The sequence below is a fragment of the Mastigoproctus giganteus genome, chromosome 3 (genome assembly GCF_048544385.1).
Source record: "Mastigoproctus giganteus isolate SK-2022 chromosome 3, ASM4854438v1, whole genome shotgun sequence".
NCBI classification, from domain to species: domain Eukaryota; kingdom Metazoa; phylum Arthropoda; class Arachnida; order Uropygi; family Thelyphonidae; genus Mastigoproctus; species Mastigoproctus giganteus.
In genome coordinates, this window is record NC_143577.1 from 151,460,039 (window position 1) to 151,479,224 (window position 19,186).

The following is a 19,186-nucleotide window of genomic DNA, read 5'->3' on the forward strand; positions in this document are numbered from 1 at the left end:
CGAAGGATGTAGAGTTCCTAGAATGAGTACAGAGAAGGGCAACAAGATTGATGAGAGGAACAAAGGCATGTGCTTATGAAGAAAGGCTTGAGTTCTGTAAGTTGCAGCATCTGGAGACTAGGCACCTGCAAGGTGATCTGATTGAGGTCTATAGTCATAAAACAATAAACTTTATTACTATTTTGGAACCCAATACCAAAGGCCTTGGCACAGACTTAAACTTAATTGAAAACCATGTTATAGTGAAACCCCCATGCTGTTTGGAGCTGTGCTAAGTGAGTTATTGCTGTAAAGAGAAGGGAACAAGATTGGTGAGAGGAACAAAGTGGTGTGCTTATGAAGAAAGGCTTAAGTTCTGCAAATTGCAGCATCTGGAGACTAGGCACCTGCAAGGTGATCTGATTGAGGTGTATAAGGCCTTGAATCGTTTGAGCAGGCTCAATGCTGACGGGATACTTCCACTTGCTCAGACTAAGAACCTGAAGGGGCATAGGTTCAAATTGAGGAAAGACAGTTGTAGAATAGATGTGCAGAAGTTTTCCTTTAGCTAATGGGTAGTTGATTGCTGGAACAGACTTCCATCTGATGTTGTGGAAGTTGATAACTTAAATAAATTTAAGGCTGAAGTAGAAAAACATTTGGAGTGACCGGCTGGGTGAATTGAGAAGGGGTTTTTTTTGGCTGGTGCTCTATAAGCTTGCTTTCTTGCATCACATGCATCTGCTAATGCTAATGTAACTGTATAGTTTCTCACTTTTTCAAGATCTAACATTTTGTATATTCACTTGTCCATTCAATTAAAGAGTTCATTTATTGCCAAAGGTAAAATATTTTTAAATATTTATGAATCTTTCCTTGTCCCTCTGTGCCAAAATTTTGATGCATATATGCAGGCATTTCCCCTTGTTATCAGTGTATTATGGCTTTTAGCATTTGCAGTTTTTTAACTCAGTCATTCTAAATTATTCCCCATGAGTAAAGTAATGCAAGTTGACAACTAGCTTGACATGTTTATTTCCCATGACTTTGAGGAAAGTCTCAGCTCACTTCATATTTTTCAGTTTCATCGCTTATACATAGTTTTCAATTTTTTTGGCATGTAGCAAAGACCAATCTTATGAACCAAAATTTCTGTGTCATATCTGAAATGTCTACTGGGAGACTGTTTTCCCATATTATGTGCAGAAACCTGCTGAACTTGTGGTATAGACTTTGTTCAAAGAGAAAAATAGACTCTACTTATTCTGTTCCAAACTTGCCATTTTCCTTTTATATATTGTGTTTGCTAGTCACCAGTAAAAACTTCCAAGACCAGAATTTTCATTCACTGCTTGGTTTGTTTTACTAAGTTAAAAATATAGAAAATTATGGCCTTAAATATTTATGAAGCTACTTTTGAATTACTCTGCATAGAACCCTATAAAATAAAATACTTACATTAAAAAAATATTTGAGTGATTGATATTTGTCATCATCAGTATAAGTATTTTACCACATGCAAGGTCCGTGATGTGGATTTATGTTTTGTGTTTTTTAAATTCGTTAATATGTCCTCACTGCTCTTTTTTTTTTTTTTTTTTTCCCTTTCTAACTAGGATTTCATCATTAAATCTTATGGCTATTCAGTGCTGGTAGCGTGACTAAAATAGTGAGTACCATTATAAATTTATAAAAATACATGTTTTATGTACCTTCTTTAATGCTACATTAATATAAATCGGTGGCAGTCCCAGGATTTTCTAAGGAGGACTAAAGCAGTTTTCCAGGAAATCAGAATTTTCTAAATGGGAAGGGGCTAATGCAATATTATGGGGAATTATTAAGCTTTAATCATCATGCAGCAGTTGAAAAATCCACATTAAGGGGACCTATAGCCTATACCTAACTGGAACCACCACTGATATAATATGCAACTTTTGCTTTTGTAAAAATATTTATAAGTTTATAACTATTTTTAACTTCTGTTCAATTTAGATTCAGAAATGGAAATTTAACTCTAAAACCAGTATTAATTTTTGCAGCCAAAGATTCATACATGATAATTTGAGTTCTTAGCTAAATCAAAAATTAGTTTTATGCTACTTAAACAAAAAAAAAAAAAAAATTTTCACGTAATTGCTAGATTGTTCTTATTTTTATATGTTGAACAGTGCTAAGCATATCCACATAACTTATGTATGTAATGAAAATTAAAGAACGATCCATGAAATTCACTGCATTATGAATTAAGTTTTTATCCTTTAAGCAACCCATGACACTTTCACTAATTTTACCAGTATTCTTCAACTGGAGTATGTTAAAATTGTTTACAAGAAAGTCCTCCATTAAACATAATTGGCATGATGTATTTCTTCCGGTCACTCATTTGGAGAGGTCTTTGTCTGTGACCGGAGAAATTCTTTAAGCCTCTTCATTTGGGGTTGTAGTTTGCCTATCTCATGCAGGTAGAGCAGGGTTTACCCTGTGAATTACTTCTGGGTTTTTCCATATGCACAAATGGTCTGAGAATACACAATGCTATATAGCCAAAAACATGCCCTGTATTAGGATTAGTCACCCAAATAAATAAACACAGAATTGTTTATTGTATATACTGCTGCTGAATGTCTGTAACAGTGGAGGAAGCTAAGCCATTCCTCTGATCTATGCAGCAAGTATGCCAGTGGAAATAGAATGACAAGGAATAGGATTTTTAAACTGGCAGTATAGAGTATATGCAGAGGAAATGTATCAATTACTTATTGTTTAGTACCGTTATCAATTTTGTTTAATCTTTCTTTTCTTCTTTTTTTTTTTTAATTGCATACTATTAGTATGGCATATTTCCATATAGATCCAATTTCTATGCTTGGTTTCTTTACTGAAACAATTTAATAATAATTTAAGAAAAATATCCCAGGGGGACATTGATGCAAAAGCTTTGCAGAATGGCCTTATTCACTTTTTACATATAAAAAAATTTTAAACAGCAATATTGTATGTGAAAAATGTCAGCTAATAGTCTGAATACAAAATCAGACTTGCTAAAATGTGCAGAATCTTCCAAATATAGTTGCATATACTTGTGTTATATGTTTGCAGATGTCTCAATTCAATTCCCATAAGCAGCCTGAGGAATTCTCGAAAGCCTCTTCATTAGCATTAGCATTAGTAGAGGCATATGATGCAAGAAAGCAAGCTTATTCAGCATCAGCCAAAAAAAAAAAAAAAAAAAAACACACCACTCCCATTTCACCCCTCCGTTCGTTCGAAATACCTGTCCAGTTGAGCCCTAAATTTGTTTAGGCTATCAACTTCAACAACAAATGATGGAAGTCGGTTCCACCAACCAACCACCCGCTGGCCTAAGGCAAATTTCCGCACATCTATCCGACATCCGTCCTTCCACTTGAGATCGATGGGTCAACTGTTGATGACCCTGCTCGGGTAGCTAACAAACTAAATGAATATTTTGCATCGACATTCACACATGAGGAGTTATTCAGCGAGGGGAATGCCAGAGGTGTATTCAACTCTAGCAGTAAGCTAGAGAATCTTGTAATAACTGAGAGCAAAGTGGAGGAGAAATTGTTGAAGATAAACACAAGAAAGGCACCTGGGGTGGATGGGATCTATCCAGTTATATTAAAGGAGGCAGCAAAGGAGGTAAGCAAACCCTTAGCCATAATTATGAGAGCTTCCTTGAACTCAGGGGAGGTACCCATTGACTGGAGATGTGCAAATGTGACCCCAATTCACAAAGGGGGATCAAAGGCTGACACAAGTAATTATAGACCTGTGAGTTTAACTTCTGTTCCCGGAAAATTAATGGAGGCACTGGTGAAAGAAGCACTGCAGGATCATCTAGACAAGACTTCAGTTATAGCTAGGACACAGCATGGTTTTGTTAAGGGGAAGTCTTGCCTGACCAATTTGATTGGATACTATGATGCAGTCACAAAAGAACTGGATGCAGGGAATAACTTTGATATTATATACTTGGATCTTAGAAAGGCCTTTGATACTGTTGCACATGGAAGACTGCTGCACAAATTGGAGCAGTGTGGCATTGGAGGCAAGTTGCTGCTATGGATAAAGGGGTGGTTGAGGGGGAGAAGACAGAGAGTGGTAATCAATGGACACTGCTCATCGTGGACTAATGTTATTAGTGGAGTCCCTCAGGGTTCAGTATTGGGGCCTTTATTGTTTTCTGTATTTATAAATGATATTGATGATGGTATATCAGGCTTAATGTCCAAGTTTGCAGACGATACGAAGGTTGGCAGGGTTGTCAAGGACACTACTGACACTATGCTGCTGCAACAGGATTTGGAAAGGTTGAGCAGATGGGCTTCGAGGTGGCAAATGAAGTTTAACATTGACAAATGTAAAGTACTACATATGGGAAACAGCAACCCCAGAGCAACGTATCAACTCTGTGGTACTACACTGACAGTGGTAGAGAATGAAAGGGACCTGGGGGTGGTGGTGCAGGCAGATATGAAGTTCTCTGAGCAGTGCAGACGAGCTGCAAGAGTAGCTCATGGTGTATTGTCGATGATATATAGGAATTTTTCTAGCAGGGATAAGGAGGTGATTATTCCCTTGTATAAGGCAATGGTCAGGCCACACCTAGAGTACTGTATACAGGCCTGGAGGCCTCATTTCAGGAAGGATGTAGAGCTGCTGGAACGAGTACAGAGAAGGGCAACTAGATTGGTGAATGGGACAAAGGGGTTCTCTTACGAAGAAAGGCTTAAGTTTTGCAAATTACGGTGTCTGGAAACTAGGCACCAGCGGGGTGATCTGATAGAGGTGTACAAAGCCTTGAATGGTTTGAGCATGCTCAATGCTGATGGGATTCTTCCTCTAGCTCAGAAAAATCACCTGAGAGGGCATAAATTCAAATTGAGGAAAGACAGATGTAGGATAGATGTGCGGAAATTTGCCTTTAGCCAGCGGGTGGTTGGTGGGTGGAACAGACTTCCATCCCTTGTCGTGGAAGTTGATAGCCTAAATAAGTTTAAGGCTCAGCTGGACAGGTATTTCGAACGAACAGAGGGGTGAATTGGAAGTGGTTATTTTTATTTATTTATGTTACTTTTTTTTTTTCTTTTTTTTTTTTTTTTTTTTTTTGGCTGATGCTGCATAAGCTTGCTTTCTTGCATCAAATGCCTCTACTAATGCTAATGCTAATGCTTCCTCAATTTGAATTTATGCCCTCTGAGGTGATTATTCTGAGCAAGAGGAAGAATCCCATTGGCATTGAGCATGCTCAAACCATTCAAAGCCGTATACACCTCTATCAGATCACCTTGCCGGTGCCTAGTCTCCAGACTCTGTAATTTACAAAACTTAAGCCTTTCTTCGTAAGAGCAACCCTTTGTTCCATTCACTAATCTTGTTGCCCTTCTCTGTACCCGTTCCAGCAGCTCTACATCCTTCTTGAAATGAGGCTTCCAGACCTGTATACAGTACTCAAGATGTGGCCTAACCATTGCCTTATACAAGGGAATAATCACCTCCTTATCCCTGCTAGAAAAATTCCTGTATATCATTGACAAGACACCATGAGCTACTCTTGCAGCTCGTCTGCACTGCTCAGAGAACTTCATATCTGCCTGCACAATTACCCCCAGGTCCTTTTCATTCTCCACCACTGTCAGTGTAGTACCGCAGAGTTGATACGTTGCTCTGGGGTTACTGTTTCCCATATGTAGTACTTACATTTGTCAATGTTAAACTTCATTTGCCACCTCTCAGCCCATCTGTTCAACCTTTCCAGATCTTGTTGCAGCAGCATAGCGTCAGTAGTGTCCTTAACAACCCTGTCAACCTTTGTATCATCTGCAAACTTGGACATTAAACTTGATATACCATCATCAATATCATTCATAAACACCGAAAACAACAACGGACCCAACACTGAACCCTGAGGAACTCCACTAATAACATTAGTCCACGTTGAGCAGTGTCCATTGATTACCACTCTCTGTCTTCTGCCACTCAACCATCCCCTTATCCATAGCAGCAATTTGCCTCCAATGCCACACTGCTCCAATTTGTGCAGCAGTCTTCCATGTGCAACAGTATCAAAAGCCTTTCTAAGATCCAAATATATAATATCAAAGTTATTCCCTGCATCCAGTTCTTTTGTGACTACATCATAGTATCCAATCAAATTGGTCAGGCAAGACCTGCCTTAACAAAACCATGCTGCGTCTGAGCTATAACTAAATTCTTGTCTAGATGATCCTGCAGTGCTTCTTTAACCAGTGCCTCCATTAATTTTCCTGGAACAGAAGTTAAACTAACAGGTCTATAATTACTTGTGTCAGCCTTTGATCCTCCTTTGTGAATTGGGGGTGACATTTGCACATCTCCAGTCTATGGGTACCTCCCTGAGTCCAAAGAAGCTCTCATAATTATGGCTAGGGGTTTGCTTACTTCCTTTGCTGCCTCCTTTAATATAACTGGATAGATCCCATCCACCCCAGGTACCTTTTTTATGTTTATCCTCAACAATCTCTCCTCCACTTTCCTCTCAGTTATTACAAAATCATCTAGCTCACTGCCAATGTCTACTTTACCTACGTCATTCTCCTTCCTGAATAACTCCTCATGCGTGAATGTAGATGCAAAATACTCGTTTAGATTGTTAGCCACCTGAGCAGGATCCTCAACTGTTGAACCATCAATATCCAGTGGACCAATCTGATTCATCCCTTTCCTTCTTGAGTTTAAATAGGTAAAGAACTCTTTTCTGTTTTTCTTTGCATCCTTTGCCAAAGATTTTTCCTAGTCTGCCTTTGCCTGCCTAATCTCCTTTGTGACTTGGTTTCAGACCAACTTATATCTATCATAGGCTTCCATGTCGCCCATTAATTTGTATGTATTCCATGCATTTTTCTTCTCTGCCACACGTCTCATTAGTTCATCTGACAACCATTTAGGCCTAAATCTTGAACAATATTTCTTAGTTGGTATGTAAAGCCTGGTAGCCTCCAAGATTAGTTCCTTGAATGCTTCCCATTTTGAGTTTGCTGTTGTTAACATCATCTGTTGGTCCCACTGTATAGAATTTAAATACTGTCTCAGACCATCATAGTTGCCTTTACGAAAACAAAAACCCTTCCCTTTACCTCTGATGGTAGTTACCTCCTTGAGTAAATCCCACTGTAACACACTGTGATCACTGCCACCTAGTGGTTCATTTATCTGCAGATTCTTAATGCATGAAGAATCACTACTGATAATCAGATCAAGAGTATTGCTCCCTCTTGTTGCCTCACGAACATGCTGATGTAGAAAACAATCATCCAATAAATTCAGTTAGGACTGTAGTTAGCAAATGTCAGGGAGAAGAAATGGTGATCCTCCCTGTTTGAATGCAGACACAATGGGTTCATACCCATTGTGTCTGGTGTCTTTCTGCACCATTTGAAATGGTGTAAGTTCACATTCATCTAAATAGGAAAAACGTTTATTGACTTTTTGCTTGTTAATAGATTAGTTGGTCTTGAGTAAGGGTTGCAAGCTACTAGGCTTTTCATACCAACTAAGAAATATTGTTCAAGGTTTAGGCCTAAATGGATGTCAGATGAACTAATGAGACATGTGGCAGAGAAGCATGGGAACATATAAATTAATGGGTGACATGGAAGCCTGTGATAGATATAAGCTAGTCTGAAACCAAGTCACAAAGGAGGTTAGGCAGGCAAAAGCAGATTACGAGAAATCTTTGACAAAGGATGCAAAGAAAAACAGTAAACAGTTCTTTACTTATGTAAACTCTAGAAGGAAGGGGATGAATCAGATTGGTCCACTGGATATCGTTGGTTCAACTGTTGATGATCCTGCTTAGGTAGCTAACAAACAAAATGAGTATTTTGCATCTACATTCACACATGAGGAGTTATTGAAGGAGGGGAATGACAGTGGTGAATTAAACTCTGGCAGTGAGCTAGATGATTTTGTAATAACAGAGCAAAGTGGAGGAGAAATTGTTGAAGATAAACATAAGAAAGGCACCTGGGGTATATGGGATCTATCCAGTTATATTAAAGGATTCAACAAAGAAAGTAAGCAAACCCTTAGCCATAATTTTGAGAGCTTCCGTGGACTCAGGGGAGGTTCCCATGAATTGGAGATGTGCAAATGTGACCCCAATTCACAAAAGAGGATCAAAGGATGACACAAGTAATTACAGACCTGTTAGTTTAACTTCTCTTCCAGGGAAATTAATGGAGGCACTGGTTAAGGAAGCACTGCAGGATCATCTAGGCAAGACTTCAGTTATAGCTCGGACACAGCATAGTTTTGTTAAGGGGAAGTCTTGTTTGACCAATTTGATTCGATACTATGATGTGGTCACAAAGGAACTGGATGCAAAGAATAATTTTGATATCATATATTTGGAAGGCTTTTGATACTGTTGCACATGGAAGACTGCTGCACAAATTGGAGCAGCGTGTCATTGGAGGCAAATTGCTGCTATGGATAAATGGATGGTTGAGTCGGAGAAGACACAGAGCAGTAATCAATGGACACTGTTCTTCGTGGACTAATGTTATTAGTGGATTACCCCAGGGTTCAGTGTTGGGTCCATTGTTGTTTTCTGTATTTATTAATGATATTGATGATGGTATATCAGGCTTAATATCTAAGTTTGCAGGCAATATGAACATTGGCAGGGTTGTTAATGACACTAATCACAGTACAGTGCTGCAGCAGGATATAGAAAGTTGAACAGATGGGCTAAGAAGTGGCAACTGAAGTTTAACCTTGACAAATGTAAAGTACTGCATATGGAAAGCAGTAACCCCAGAGTAACGTATCAACTGTGTGGTACTACGTTGACAGTGATAGAGAATGAAATGGGCCTGTGGGTAATTGTGCAGGCAGATATGAAGTTTTCTTAGCAATGCAGACGGTCTACAAGAGTAGCTCATAGTGTCTTGTCAATGATATACAGGAATTTTTTCAGTAGGGATAAGGAGATGATTATCCCCTATCAGGCCACACCTTGAGTACCTTATACAGGTCTGGAGACCTCATTTTAGAAAGGATGTAGAGCTGCTGGAGCAAGTGCAGAGAAGGGCAACAAGATTAGTGAATGGAACAAAGGGTTGCTCTTATGAAGAAAGGCTTAAAGTTTGCAAATTACAGCGTCTGGAGACTAGGCACCTGCAAGGTGATCTGATTGAGGTGTATAAAGCCTTGAATGGTTTGAGCATGCTCAATGCTTATGGGATTCTTCCTCTTGCTCAGAATAATTTCTGGGAGGGCATAAATTCAAATTGAGGAAAGACAGTTGTAGGATAGATATGCGGAAGTTTGCCTTTAGCCAGCGTGTGGTTGATTGCTGGAACAAACTTCCATCTGTCATTGTAGAAGTTGATAGCTTAAATAGATTCAAGACAGAACTAGACAAACATTTGGAGCGAATGGATGGGTGAAATTAGATTTTTTTTTTTTTTTTTTTTTTTTGGGCTGATGCTGTGTTAACTTACTTTCTTGCTTCATGTGCCTATGCTAATGCTAGTTTATTATACACATTACTAATGTCATATATATACTTTATTATTAAAAATAAGATATTTTATTAATGATCATTCCATTTCATAAAAGTTTCCATTTCAAATCCTGATGTAAACTAATACTCTTCTCAATATTCTGATACCATTTTTCATGATTTACAAGGAACAGTGCATAGTTTTTGGGCTTGCATTTAGAGCATAACTAATATGTTTTTATGTGCATGCATACCTGCAGTGTGAAAGTTGGCTCAACATGCCAGCTAACCCCAGGGGCTCATATCTGGTGAGTATGGGCTTGACGAACCCAGGATCCTGAGCTAGATGTCATCATCTTCTCTTTCTTTCTTTTCTTTCTTGTAGAAGGGAATCACCTTTCTTTGGAAAGATGATTCCCTTCTACTTCTCTCTCTCTCTCTCTCTCTCTTCCCCTCTCCCTCCCTCCCTCCCTCCCTCCCTCCCTCAGGGTAATGCAGGAGTTTTTTGTTTTTTTTTTTCGCTGGTGCAGCATAAGCTTCAGGCTTCCTTGCACCTTACGGCTAATAATAAATAAAAACATGATGGATGAAAGAAATACTACACTGTGTTTCTTTCATGTGTGTGAAATAATTGGTTTGTTAATTGTTACTAGAACTTATATGAGGGCTGTTCAATAATTAATGATCCTTTTTTTTTTTTTCACAACATACTTGTATTAATCATCCATATTTTGATGGTCCTTTTCAAAGTAGTCCCCCATTTGATGAAATGCACTTACTCCAATGTTTCTCCCATTCTTCAAAAACTACAACTTCTTCTGGCAACTAGAAACGTTTTCTTCACAGCTCCTTCTTTTACTTTGCAAATGGCCCTGGGTGCCAAGCAATTTCTGACTGAGCGATTTCTCCGAGCTGTGAAAGCTTGGAGAAATCGCTCAGTATCTGATATTCTAAAAATCAAATTCTAGTTTTATTTTACATTCCTCCCATTAAGAAATCCTTTTATTTAGTAGCAGCTCTTGTATATCAAAAGTACTGGTAGAGAGCAAAAAAGGAAAATAACCTTTTTTTATTTTTCATTGTTTTTTACTAACTCCTACTAATCTTTGCTTGATCACACTAGGCACTGTTCCTGCCCTCCCCATGGCAGGGCTGGTAACCTTGGCAGAAAAGTTAATCTGCCAAGGGCTGAAAGGAGCTAACGTGGATCAGGAAGAATGTTATCCATCTCTTGAGTCTCACAACTCAACTTCTTTAAGGACAGGGCAAACTGACTTTGGCACATTTCATCCCAAAAGACAAAGAACAGAAGGTTCAAAAAAGGAATCGCCACTATTCCTAACAATACATTCCCAGTCAAGTCAACCAATATGTGCACTTTATCCATTTCTTATACAGAAATGTCTTGAGAATGCTGCTGGATCACCTAAAAAGGTGAAAAGACTGTTCTAGTGAAGTGGCAACTTATAGAGACTATGAAGCGTAGACACTCTGAAACCTTACTCAGAATATCACACTTTGCAGGTATTCCTGTCCCAGTAGCTCCACATGCCACCCTAAATACCTCTAAAGGCTTGCTGTCAGAATGGGACTTAATAAATATTTCTAAAGAGGAATTAATCCAAGGGCTACATGAACAAAAAAGTGTACAGGCAAACAGAATCAATATCAAAAAAACCTTGAACTGGTTCCAATATGCAGCATTATACTGACGTTTTCAACACTAACCCTTCCAGCTACAGTTAGGCTGGATACCTGAATTGCCATAGCTGACCTTTTATCTCTAATCCTCTCAGGTGCTTTGAGTGCCAAAAATTTGGCCATGCTCAAACAGTATGTTGAGGGGGTTTCAGTGTATTCCAACTATGGATCCAAGGAATGCATACAGACAGACTGTACAGCACAAACACCAGTATGTCCAAATTGTAAGGGGTAACCATCCAACTTACTAAAAAGTCTGTGAAACCTGGAAAAAAAGAAAGTCAGCTGCACAGTTGCTGTGTAATGCAGCTTGATTTGGTTTAAATTCTGCAGCTCAGCTAGAAATAGCAAGTAGTTACATTGTTCATGAAAAATTATGATCATTCTTTATTGAACAGCTTTCATAAATTAGGAATTGTTCAAAATAAATTTAGACAGAGAGGTTTAAAAACAGTTATACATGAAGTGCTGAAAACTAGAGAAATAAAAGAGAAGGGTTAAAAGAGCAGTCCACAATAATAGATGGCCATTCTAAGAAATAATGAACTGAGAAAAATGAACATCTGATCCTAGTCTTAAAGTGGCAATTTATTCTTGTAGCTGATTAAATTTCCTCCCATTCGTTTTGTGCATGTTAGTATACAGGGTGATTCAGTAAGAATAGTAAATATTTTGGGAGGTTATAGTATTGATTATTCTGAGTAAAAAAGTTCATACAAGCATGTGTCCAATTCTCTGTGGATATGGAGATACAGCTGTTTGAAACTGGTATGCACAAAGCCGTTATGAGAGGTATTAAAGAACAACTTATTGTTTGTATTTATTGACTTTTTGAATAATACAAAACACAAATAATTGACAATTTTTTTTTACAGTTCACAATAAATGTTGAAAATCCCAACACCAACCTCAGTGCACTTTGCAGCTCTTCTAGTAATATGACTTGTTCTTTTGAGGTCATCTTGGCATTCCTTTATGAGGGCAGGTGAATACAAGAGATGAATTCTTTAATTCGTCTCTTGTATTCACCTTTTCTTTGTATACTGCACTTTTCATCCATCTCCACAAACAAATATCTAATGGAGTGAGGTCTGGAGTCCTTGGTGGCCAATGAACGGGAACACCGCAGCTGATCCATCGTTCAGGGAAAGTTCGATTTTGATATTGTATCACCAGACAGGGTATAATGTGCAGGAGCTCCATCATGCTGATAGTACATACCAATCCTTGTAGCCAAGGGAACATCCTCCAATAGTAGTCGAAGTTTGTTGTGCAGAAATCCTAGGTAAATGGGCCTTGTAAAAACATTTTGTAACACAACAGGCACAATCAACTGACCACACAACCACATGCCACTGTAGAAATTTGTTTCTACAGTGGCATGTGGATTTTTGTCTGACCACCTATGAGAGTTATGGGTGTTGTTGATATCATCACGGGTGAAAGTAGCTTCATCACTGAACAGTATTAATGGAATTAATCGGTGATTAGCATTTACCCAGCAACAAAATTTCGATCGCTGGGTATCATCTCCTGGTTGAAGGTGTTGCACCTGCTGTGTGTGAAATGGATATAAGCCGTGCTCACGTAATGTGTAATGTTTCCCAATATCTTGTCTGTGGAACACCGATATGCATAGAAATTCTTCATGTGCTAATAATAGGACTATGTTCTACCAACTGAAGAACGTGTTCTGTTTCATCCACATTTTGTTCATTTGCACATTCAGAAGAAATATGAGTGCTGGGAACTGTACCAGTCTCATACAGAGACTGGTACAGTTTGGTGTCAACATTAGTAAGCACTCTTCAATCCGGTATTCTGCAGTTAGGAAACCATTGACAGTATTCTCTACAAGCAGCAGTAGCACTTCCACCACAAAAACTGTAGACAAACATCATATCGACATATTCAGCATGTGTAAAGATGTGTAGCATTCTTAACACTTCTAACACCAAACAGCGTCAGGTTATAACTGCTTCTTGGTCACATCTGATTCAGGGAGCTGTGGAGGCCAGTTTCAAACAGCTGTATCTGCACATACATTGAGAATTGGATACATGTTTATATAAACGTTTTACTCAGAATAATCGATACTATAGCCTCCCAAAATATTTACTATTCCTCCTGAATCACCCTGTATATGCATAATTCATCTTTAGTATTCATTATTCCGTTCATCCCTTCCTTCAGTATGTAATAACTCGGCTCCTATTGGATGGATTTTCATGCAATTTTATATTTTGGCCTTTTAAAAATATATGTTGAACCATTCTTTCTTTTAGCCAGTGAGTCATTGATTGCTGAAACACATTGCTCTCACAGGTAGTTGAGGTTGACAGTTTGAATAAATTCAAAGGTCAACTGGATAGCTACCTGTGTGAGGGGGGAAGTAAATAATTTTTATTTTCTTATGTACTCATGTTCCTTTCTCCCCCCCCTACTAGTGCAAAAGGGCCTGTGGCTTCCTTGTGCTATATGGCTAATACTATCCCAAATTTCATTAAAAACAACAGACCAATAGAAACCTGGCAATTATTATTATTATTTTTTTTTTCTTCCAAAAGTAATATCTGGACTCCCAGTGGATGAATTTTCATGAAATTTCATATTTGGGCCTTTTAGAAAGGTTTGTCAAGCCATCCCAAGTTTAATTAAAATTGGACCAGTATAAATCTGACAGTTATTATTTCTTTCCTGTTTGCATGTAATAAATTGACCAGTGGATTGGTTCTTGTGAAATTTTATGCTTCACTCTTTTAGAATGATTTGATGAGCCTTTCCAAATTTCATTAAAATTGGATGAGTAGAAATCTGACAGTTGTCATTTTATTTATTTATTTATTTATTTTTTTTATACATGTCACATAAGCTATCCATATGTTGTATATTATAGCTGAATCATTGGATATGTTTGAAACCTTTTGTGTTTATACTTGCAGGTATGAAATTAAAGCTCCTGATTTTCTAAAGAAGTAATTGCTAATAAGAATTACTATTTATGCTGAAGTTTTTTCTGAGACCACTCTGCCACTGTAGTGTGCAGAATGGTTTTTATAGTGAATTATCTTATTTAAGTCATATTTCATATGTTTACTGCCTTTGCTATTACCCAAGGAGATCTAAAAGCAGATTTGCAGTACTCAATTATGAAAGAAAAAGTGTCAGTTGCACACTACTAGCAAAGAAGTATGAAAATTTGCATTCATCTAGCAGATCATTGAAATTTCTGGGTGACTTTTGGACTCGTCAGAGAAAAAAACTCTATGATTATGATTTAGTGCAGCCAGGTGAAGTAAGTGCCATGAGACTGGTTCCTGACTGTATACCAAAACCAGACTATGCAATTACAGGATGTGTACAGAATCAACAACAAGAAATTGAAAAGAAAAATGAACATCAGATTCAGAGACTGAGAGAATCATGTATCCTTGCAAGAAGAATTCTGGAAGAAGTGGCTAATCATGTTGTGGTATAGTATGATATTTCGATACAGTTTTTAGAAAATATGATATTTAAAATTCAGGATTGGTTAATTTCCAGCTTGGTATTTTAATTGTATGGAGTCTTCTCAGAAGTTTAGCATATGAAACATTGACATATACCGAAATGAGAGGATGTAGTTATATTGCCATATGTAAAAGCCTAATTATATTAAAAACATTTTGTGGGGTATAATCCTGTAGAAAATACACAATAAAACCCTGTGTGGATATATGTATCCATATTTTTATTGATTTTTTTCTTCAATTAAATTATGCTTCACCAATTCTAATGCTAAAATATATGCACTGGCCAAAAAACTATGAATCTTTGTATTAAGACAGTCACTGACAGAAGAAATGCGAAGAAATTCAAATAGATGCAAAGAAAACTGCACAGGGTGTTTGACTGTAGTAATCTGAAGCGCATGATCTATCATACTTTGTAAAAGGTCTTTCATGGGTGCACATTTAGCTGGAGCCATGTTTCAAAGGGATAGATCATTAGATCAAAATGTTAGGTAGAGAGGGTGGTGTCACAAAGTGATGAATCCTGCTTGCCTTGTTAAGACAAGCCAATCATCTGGAGGTGGTATCATACAGTTATGGGAAATGTTTTGTTCGCACAGACTAGGTCCATTGATACTGGTGAAAGTTTAAATGTCATCCAAGGAGTATGTACCTGAATTTTGTATCAGGTCTACTGAACCCTGAAATGTCACATTTTTATCCCAAAGGCAATGGCTGCTTTATGAATGACAGCGCAACAGCACATCATGCAAGAATAGTTCCAAGAACTTGACACAGATTTCCACCCTCTTCTCTAGCCCCATGTTCACTTAATCTCTTGCCGCCTCCGTAGCCAGGTGGGAAGGAGCAACAGTGCGTAGCACACGCTTCTTGATTAGACCAGGGTTCGAGCCCGTCACCACCAAATATGGAGGATGCAGAAAGGTCAGGGAATGACCACCGCATATCCTGGAGCAATATGGCCTTAGTTGCTAATGCCCCTAAAAACCAAACAACAGTAACAACACTTAATCTTTCAATCCTATTGAAAATGTGTCGGATATGCTGGAGAGAGATATTCAGCAATAAAGTTTTCCTCCTTCAACTTTGTCGCAGCTATGTGATATTTTGCTAGAAGAATGGTTACAATTACACCAAAATGCACTAAATCACCTTATAGAATCCATGCCACATCACACACTTGGTGTTATTTGAAACAAAGGGGTCCTGATTCAGTGCTGAAAAATGTTTAATTTTTTGGCTGCTGATGTGTGTAGTACATTGATGACTTTATCAGTTATTTAAAAAAAAAAATCGCTTTTAGAGCTAAATGGTTTAATTTCAGCCATTTTCAAATGGAACCTTTTAAAAATGTATACTGTGGTTTCCCATAGAGAATCTTCATTAATTATATTTTCCTTGTTAATAAAAATATGTTCACTATAAAAATAAAATAATGTACAATTCATAAATAGTTTTCGCACATTTTTTGTTCTAGTTGGTAATATTATGTTCACTATAAAAATAAAATAATGTACGATTCATAAATAGTTTTCACACATTTTTTGTTCTAGTTTGTAATATTATATTCACAATAAAAATAAAATAACATATAAATTTTTAAAAACTATATTTATAGACCTAAGTATAGTTTTAACTGACACTTAAAAGTGCTATAGCATTCTGGAATTAGTAGTAATCATTATTTATTATTAGTATTATTTATTTATTTTTTTTTTTTCAGTTGATTAATCAATCTGTTTTCATCATCCTCTAAGGTTCTTTAATAGCTACTGTCAGTGTGTTTTTTTAGGATGGTGCGCAACGGTACAGCGTACCTTTATTAACACCGGCACCTTTATTAACAGTGACTTGTGACATTTGGATGCAATACACTTCGAAATTTGTAATATTCTGTAAATTTTTTTCACATGTTTGCCTACTCTTCAAATAAGTTTAAAGTTATTTAACTAAATTTGACTTTTCGCTGTCTATTGTTAAGATATTTCTATATAAAACTTTATAACCATTTTTAGAATTCTAAATTACTCGGACCTCTGTTTAACAAAGTCCTTTTATAGAGAATTATTTTAATTCCCCTTGGAAGTTATATTTAAAATAGTTTCTGTTGAGCAAAGAAAATTTTCATATAATGAACAGATTAGGACAGACTTAACTCAGTATGTGCTGTTCGCGTTTCTGGCCTTTAGGCAATTAGTGCTGCAGCACGAATTAAGAGAGCTAACAGAATTACCATTCTACAACTTAGTGGTACTTGTAAAACCTGTCCGACCACCTGGCACACATACGGAGAAGTCACACTGTTCAACAGTGTCAAAGGGTATTCCCAATGCTGACAATAGGCTCTGGTCAACCTTCTACTGCAGTGGTGTCCAACTTTTTCTCGTACAAGAGCCATATTCAAAAAAATTTAAAGTTAGATTTCTTTCGCGGGCTGCACTGAGTGATTCGAGAAAAATTAGTGTGTTACATTTAACATATCTTGTTACATGTAAAAGTAAAATTGAAAATATCCAAAAAGTTTATTAAGTACACAATGTTTTGTTTTATTAAGTACACAATGTTTTGTTTTATTAAGTACACAATGTAATGTTTTGTTCAGTACACAATTACTGAACAAAACATTAAATGAGAAAAAAGTTTTTGATAATTAACAAAATTTAAAATGCTGTTTTAGTTCACTTTCTGAGCGGGCCGTAGGTTGGACACCACTGTGAATCAACTGTAAGTGCCCCATTCGAGAATTTGAAGAGAGTGGTTTTCTTTTACCCGGACAAATAATCATCTGTTGTTTCACAGGAAAAATGTGGAAACACATTTTTCCGTAAAATTTCTCTATCTCTATTTACATGGTCACAGTATCTGAATGCCAGAATGACACTGACATTTTGGACAGTTTCAAAAAAAAAAAAAAAAAAAATTCATATTTAACAACTAATTCAAAGAACTAGTGACAAAATCGATAACGAGAGAAAGAAAATGAAGACAACGAAGGTATTAAACCTTCTAGACATGAAATGTTGGCATTTTGTGAAAATGAAGTTAGAAAATTGTCAATTAAGTTTCAGTTAAATGAAAGAGATGCAATTCATGGATTTCGGGAATACCTAATTTTTAAGATGGTTTCGGAAGAATTGAAGCATTTGATGAACTCTTTGAGTACAATACCAATTTCGAGTGAATGTGAACGAGGATTTTTACAAATGAATTTGATCGTCAGCCCAACCAGAGCTTTGTTGATGACAAAATCAATTTTTTTGCTACTATTTCTTAAAATTGTAGGCCCACCACTGACACGCTTTGATTCAGCAAAATATGTCGATTCATGGCTGCTTCGGCTGTCTCTCTCTCTCAGGGTAACTCAATTTTTCGGAAATGTCATTCAGCAACTGACACAAACAGTAAAAGAAGTCCTGGGGCTGACATCTGGTGAGTATTGGCTTGGCACACCCAGGGTCTTGAGCTGGATATCATCATTCTTCTCTTTCTTGATGACATCCTGAGCTGGATATCATCATTCTTCTCTTTCTTGATGACTCCCTTCTACTTTTGCCACATGCTCTCTCTCTCTCTCTCTCTCTCTCTCTCTCTCTCTCTCTCTCTCTCTCTCTCTCTCTCTCTCTCTCTCTCAAAATTTTTTTTAGCTGGCGCAGCATAAGCCAAAGTATATCAAATGAGAACTTAATAAAAATTTGGCATATTCTACAAAAACTTTATTATGAAATTATTTTACTTATTATTTTTTATTTAGTTTACTCACATTTTACTTATTTTTTTATATACTTGAATAATAAATGTATGCTTAATAAACTTGTGTTAATATACTTAATTCTTTGTTCTTATTCCAAAAACATTACTACTCAAGTAACAACATCAGGAAAAAAAAATTTAGAGTACTTTTCATATCCTTTTAATCTTCAATTTTTCCTGATAGCAAAGAATGAGTACTGTCACCTATTTTTTTACAAAAAAAGCACTGGCCACTATTATTAATCAATCTGTTTTCATTATCCTCTAAGGTTCTTTAAAAGCTACTGTTATTACATTTAACTTATCAGATCTTTGCTACTGATACCATACATCAGGGGTTGGCAACCTTTTTTGAGTAAAGAGCCATTTTTGATCTAATTAAAAACGGTCAACTACTGAGTGCTGGGCACTCAGGATGAAGGGTCCGTAGTCACAAATGGTCGTTAGTATAGTATCTCAAATAGAGAGCTTTATGATAACTGAAAAAAGTTTCTAGTACTCCAGCTTGGCCTAAAACTGAGAAACTAATGAAAACATTGTCTATTTGAGTCTTTCCAATTGTTGTGAATGACAAGGGTGGAGAAGTGACTCCGACTTCTTCCTGGAGAAGCGATTAAAGTCTTGGGAGAGAAGTGACTGTCAGATGAAGGCCGTGCAGGCTCCTCCCCACCACCGTCGCCTAAACACTGGCTCTCTGAGTACTTCCTTGCTGGGACAACTCCAGCTTTGA

At 37.1% G+C, this 19,186-nt stretch overlaps 1 protein-coding gene across 2 annotated transcripts in view; it reads left to right on the plus strand.

Moving 5' to 3' along the window:
• The first annotated feature begins 1,595 nt into the window (after nt 1-1,595).
• The window catches only part of LOC150088329 (methionine aminopeptidase 1D, mitochondrial), an 86,687-nt gene continuing 69,096 nt past the window's right edge, over nt 1,596-19,186 (plus strand). For both annotated transcript variants that reach the window (XM_090370720.1, XM_090370721.1), the window contains exons 1-2: nt 1,596-1,648; nt 14,137-14,666. In XM_090370720.1, the coding sequence (XP_090226846.1) occupies nt 14,196-14,666 (471 nt within the window). In that variant the 5' untranslated portion in view covers nt 1,596-1,648; nt 14,137-14,195. The remainder of the gene's footprint in view (nt 1,649-14,136; nt 14,667-19,186) is intronic.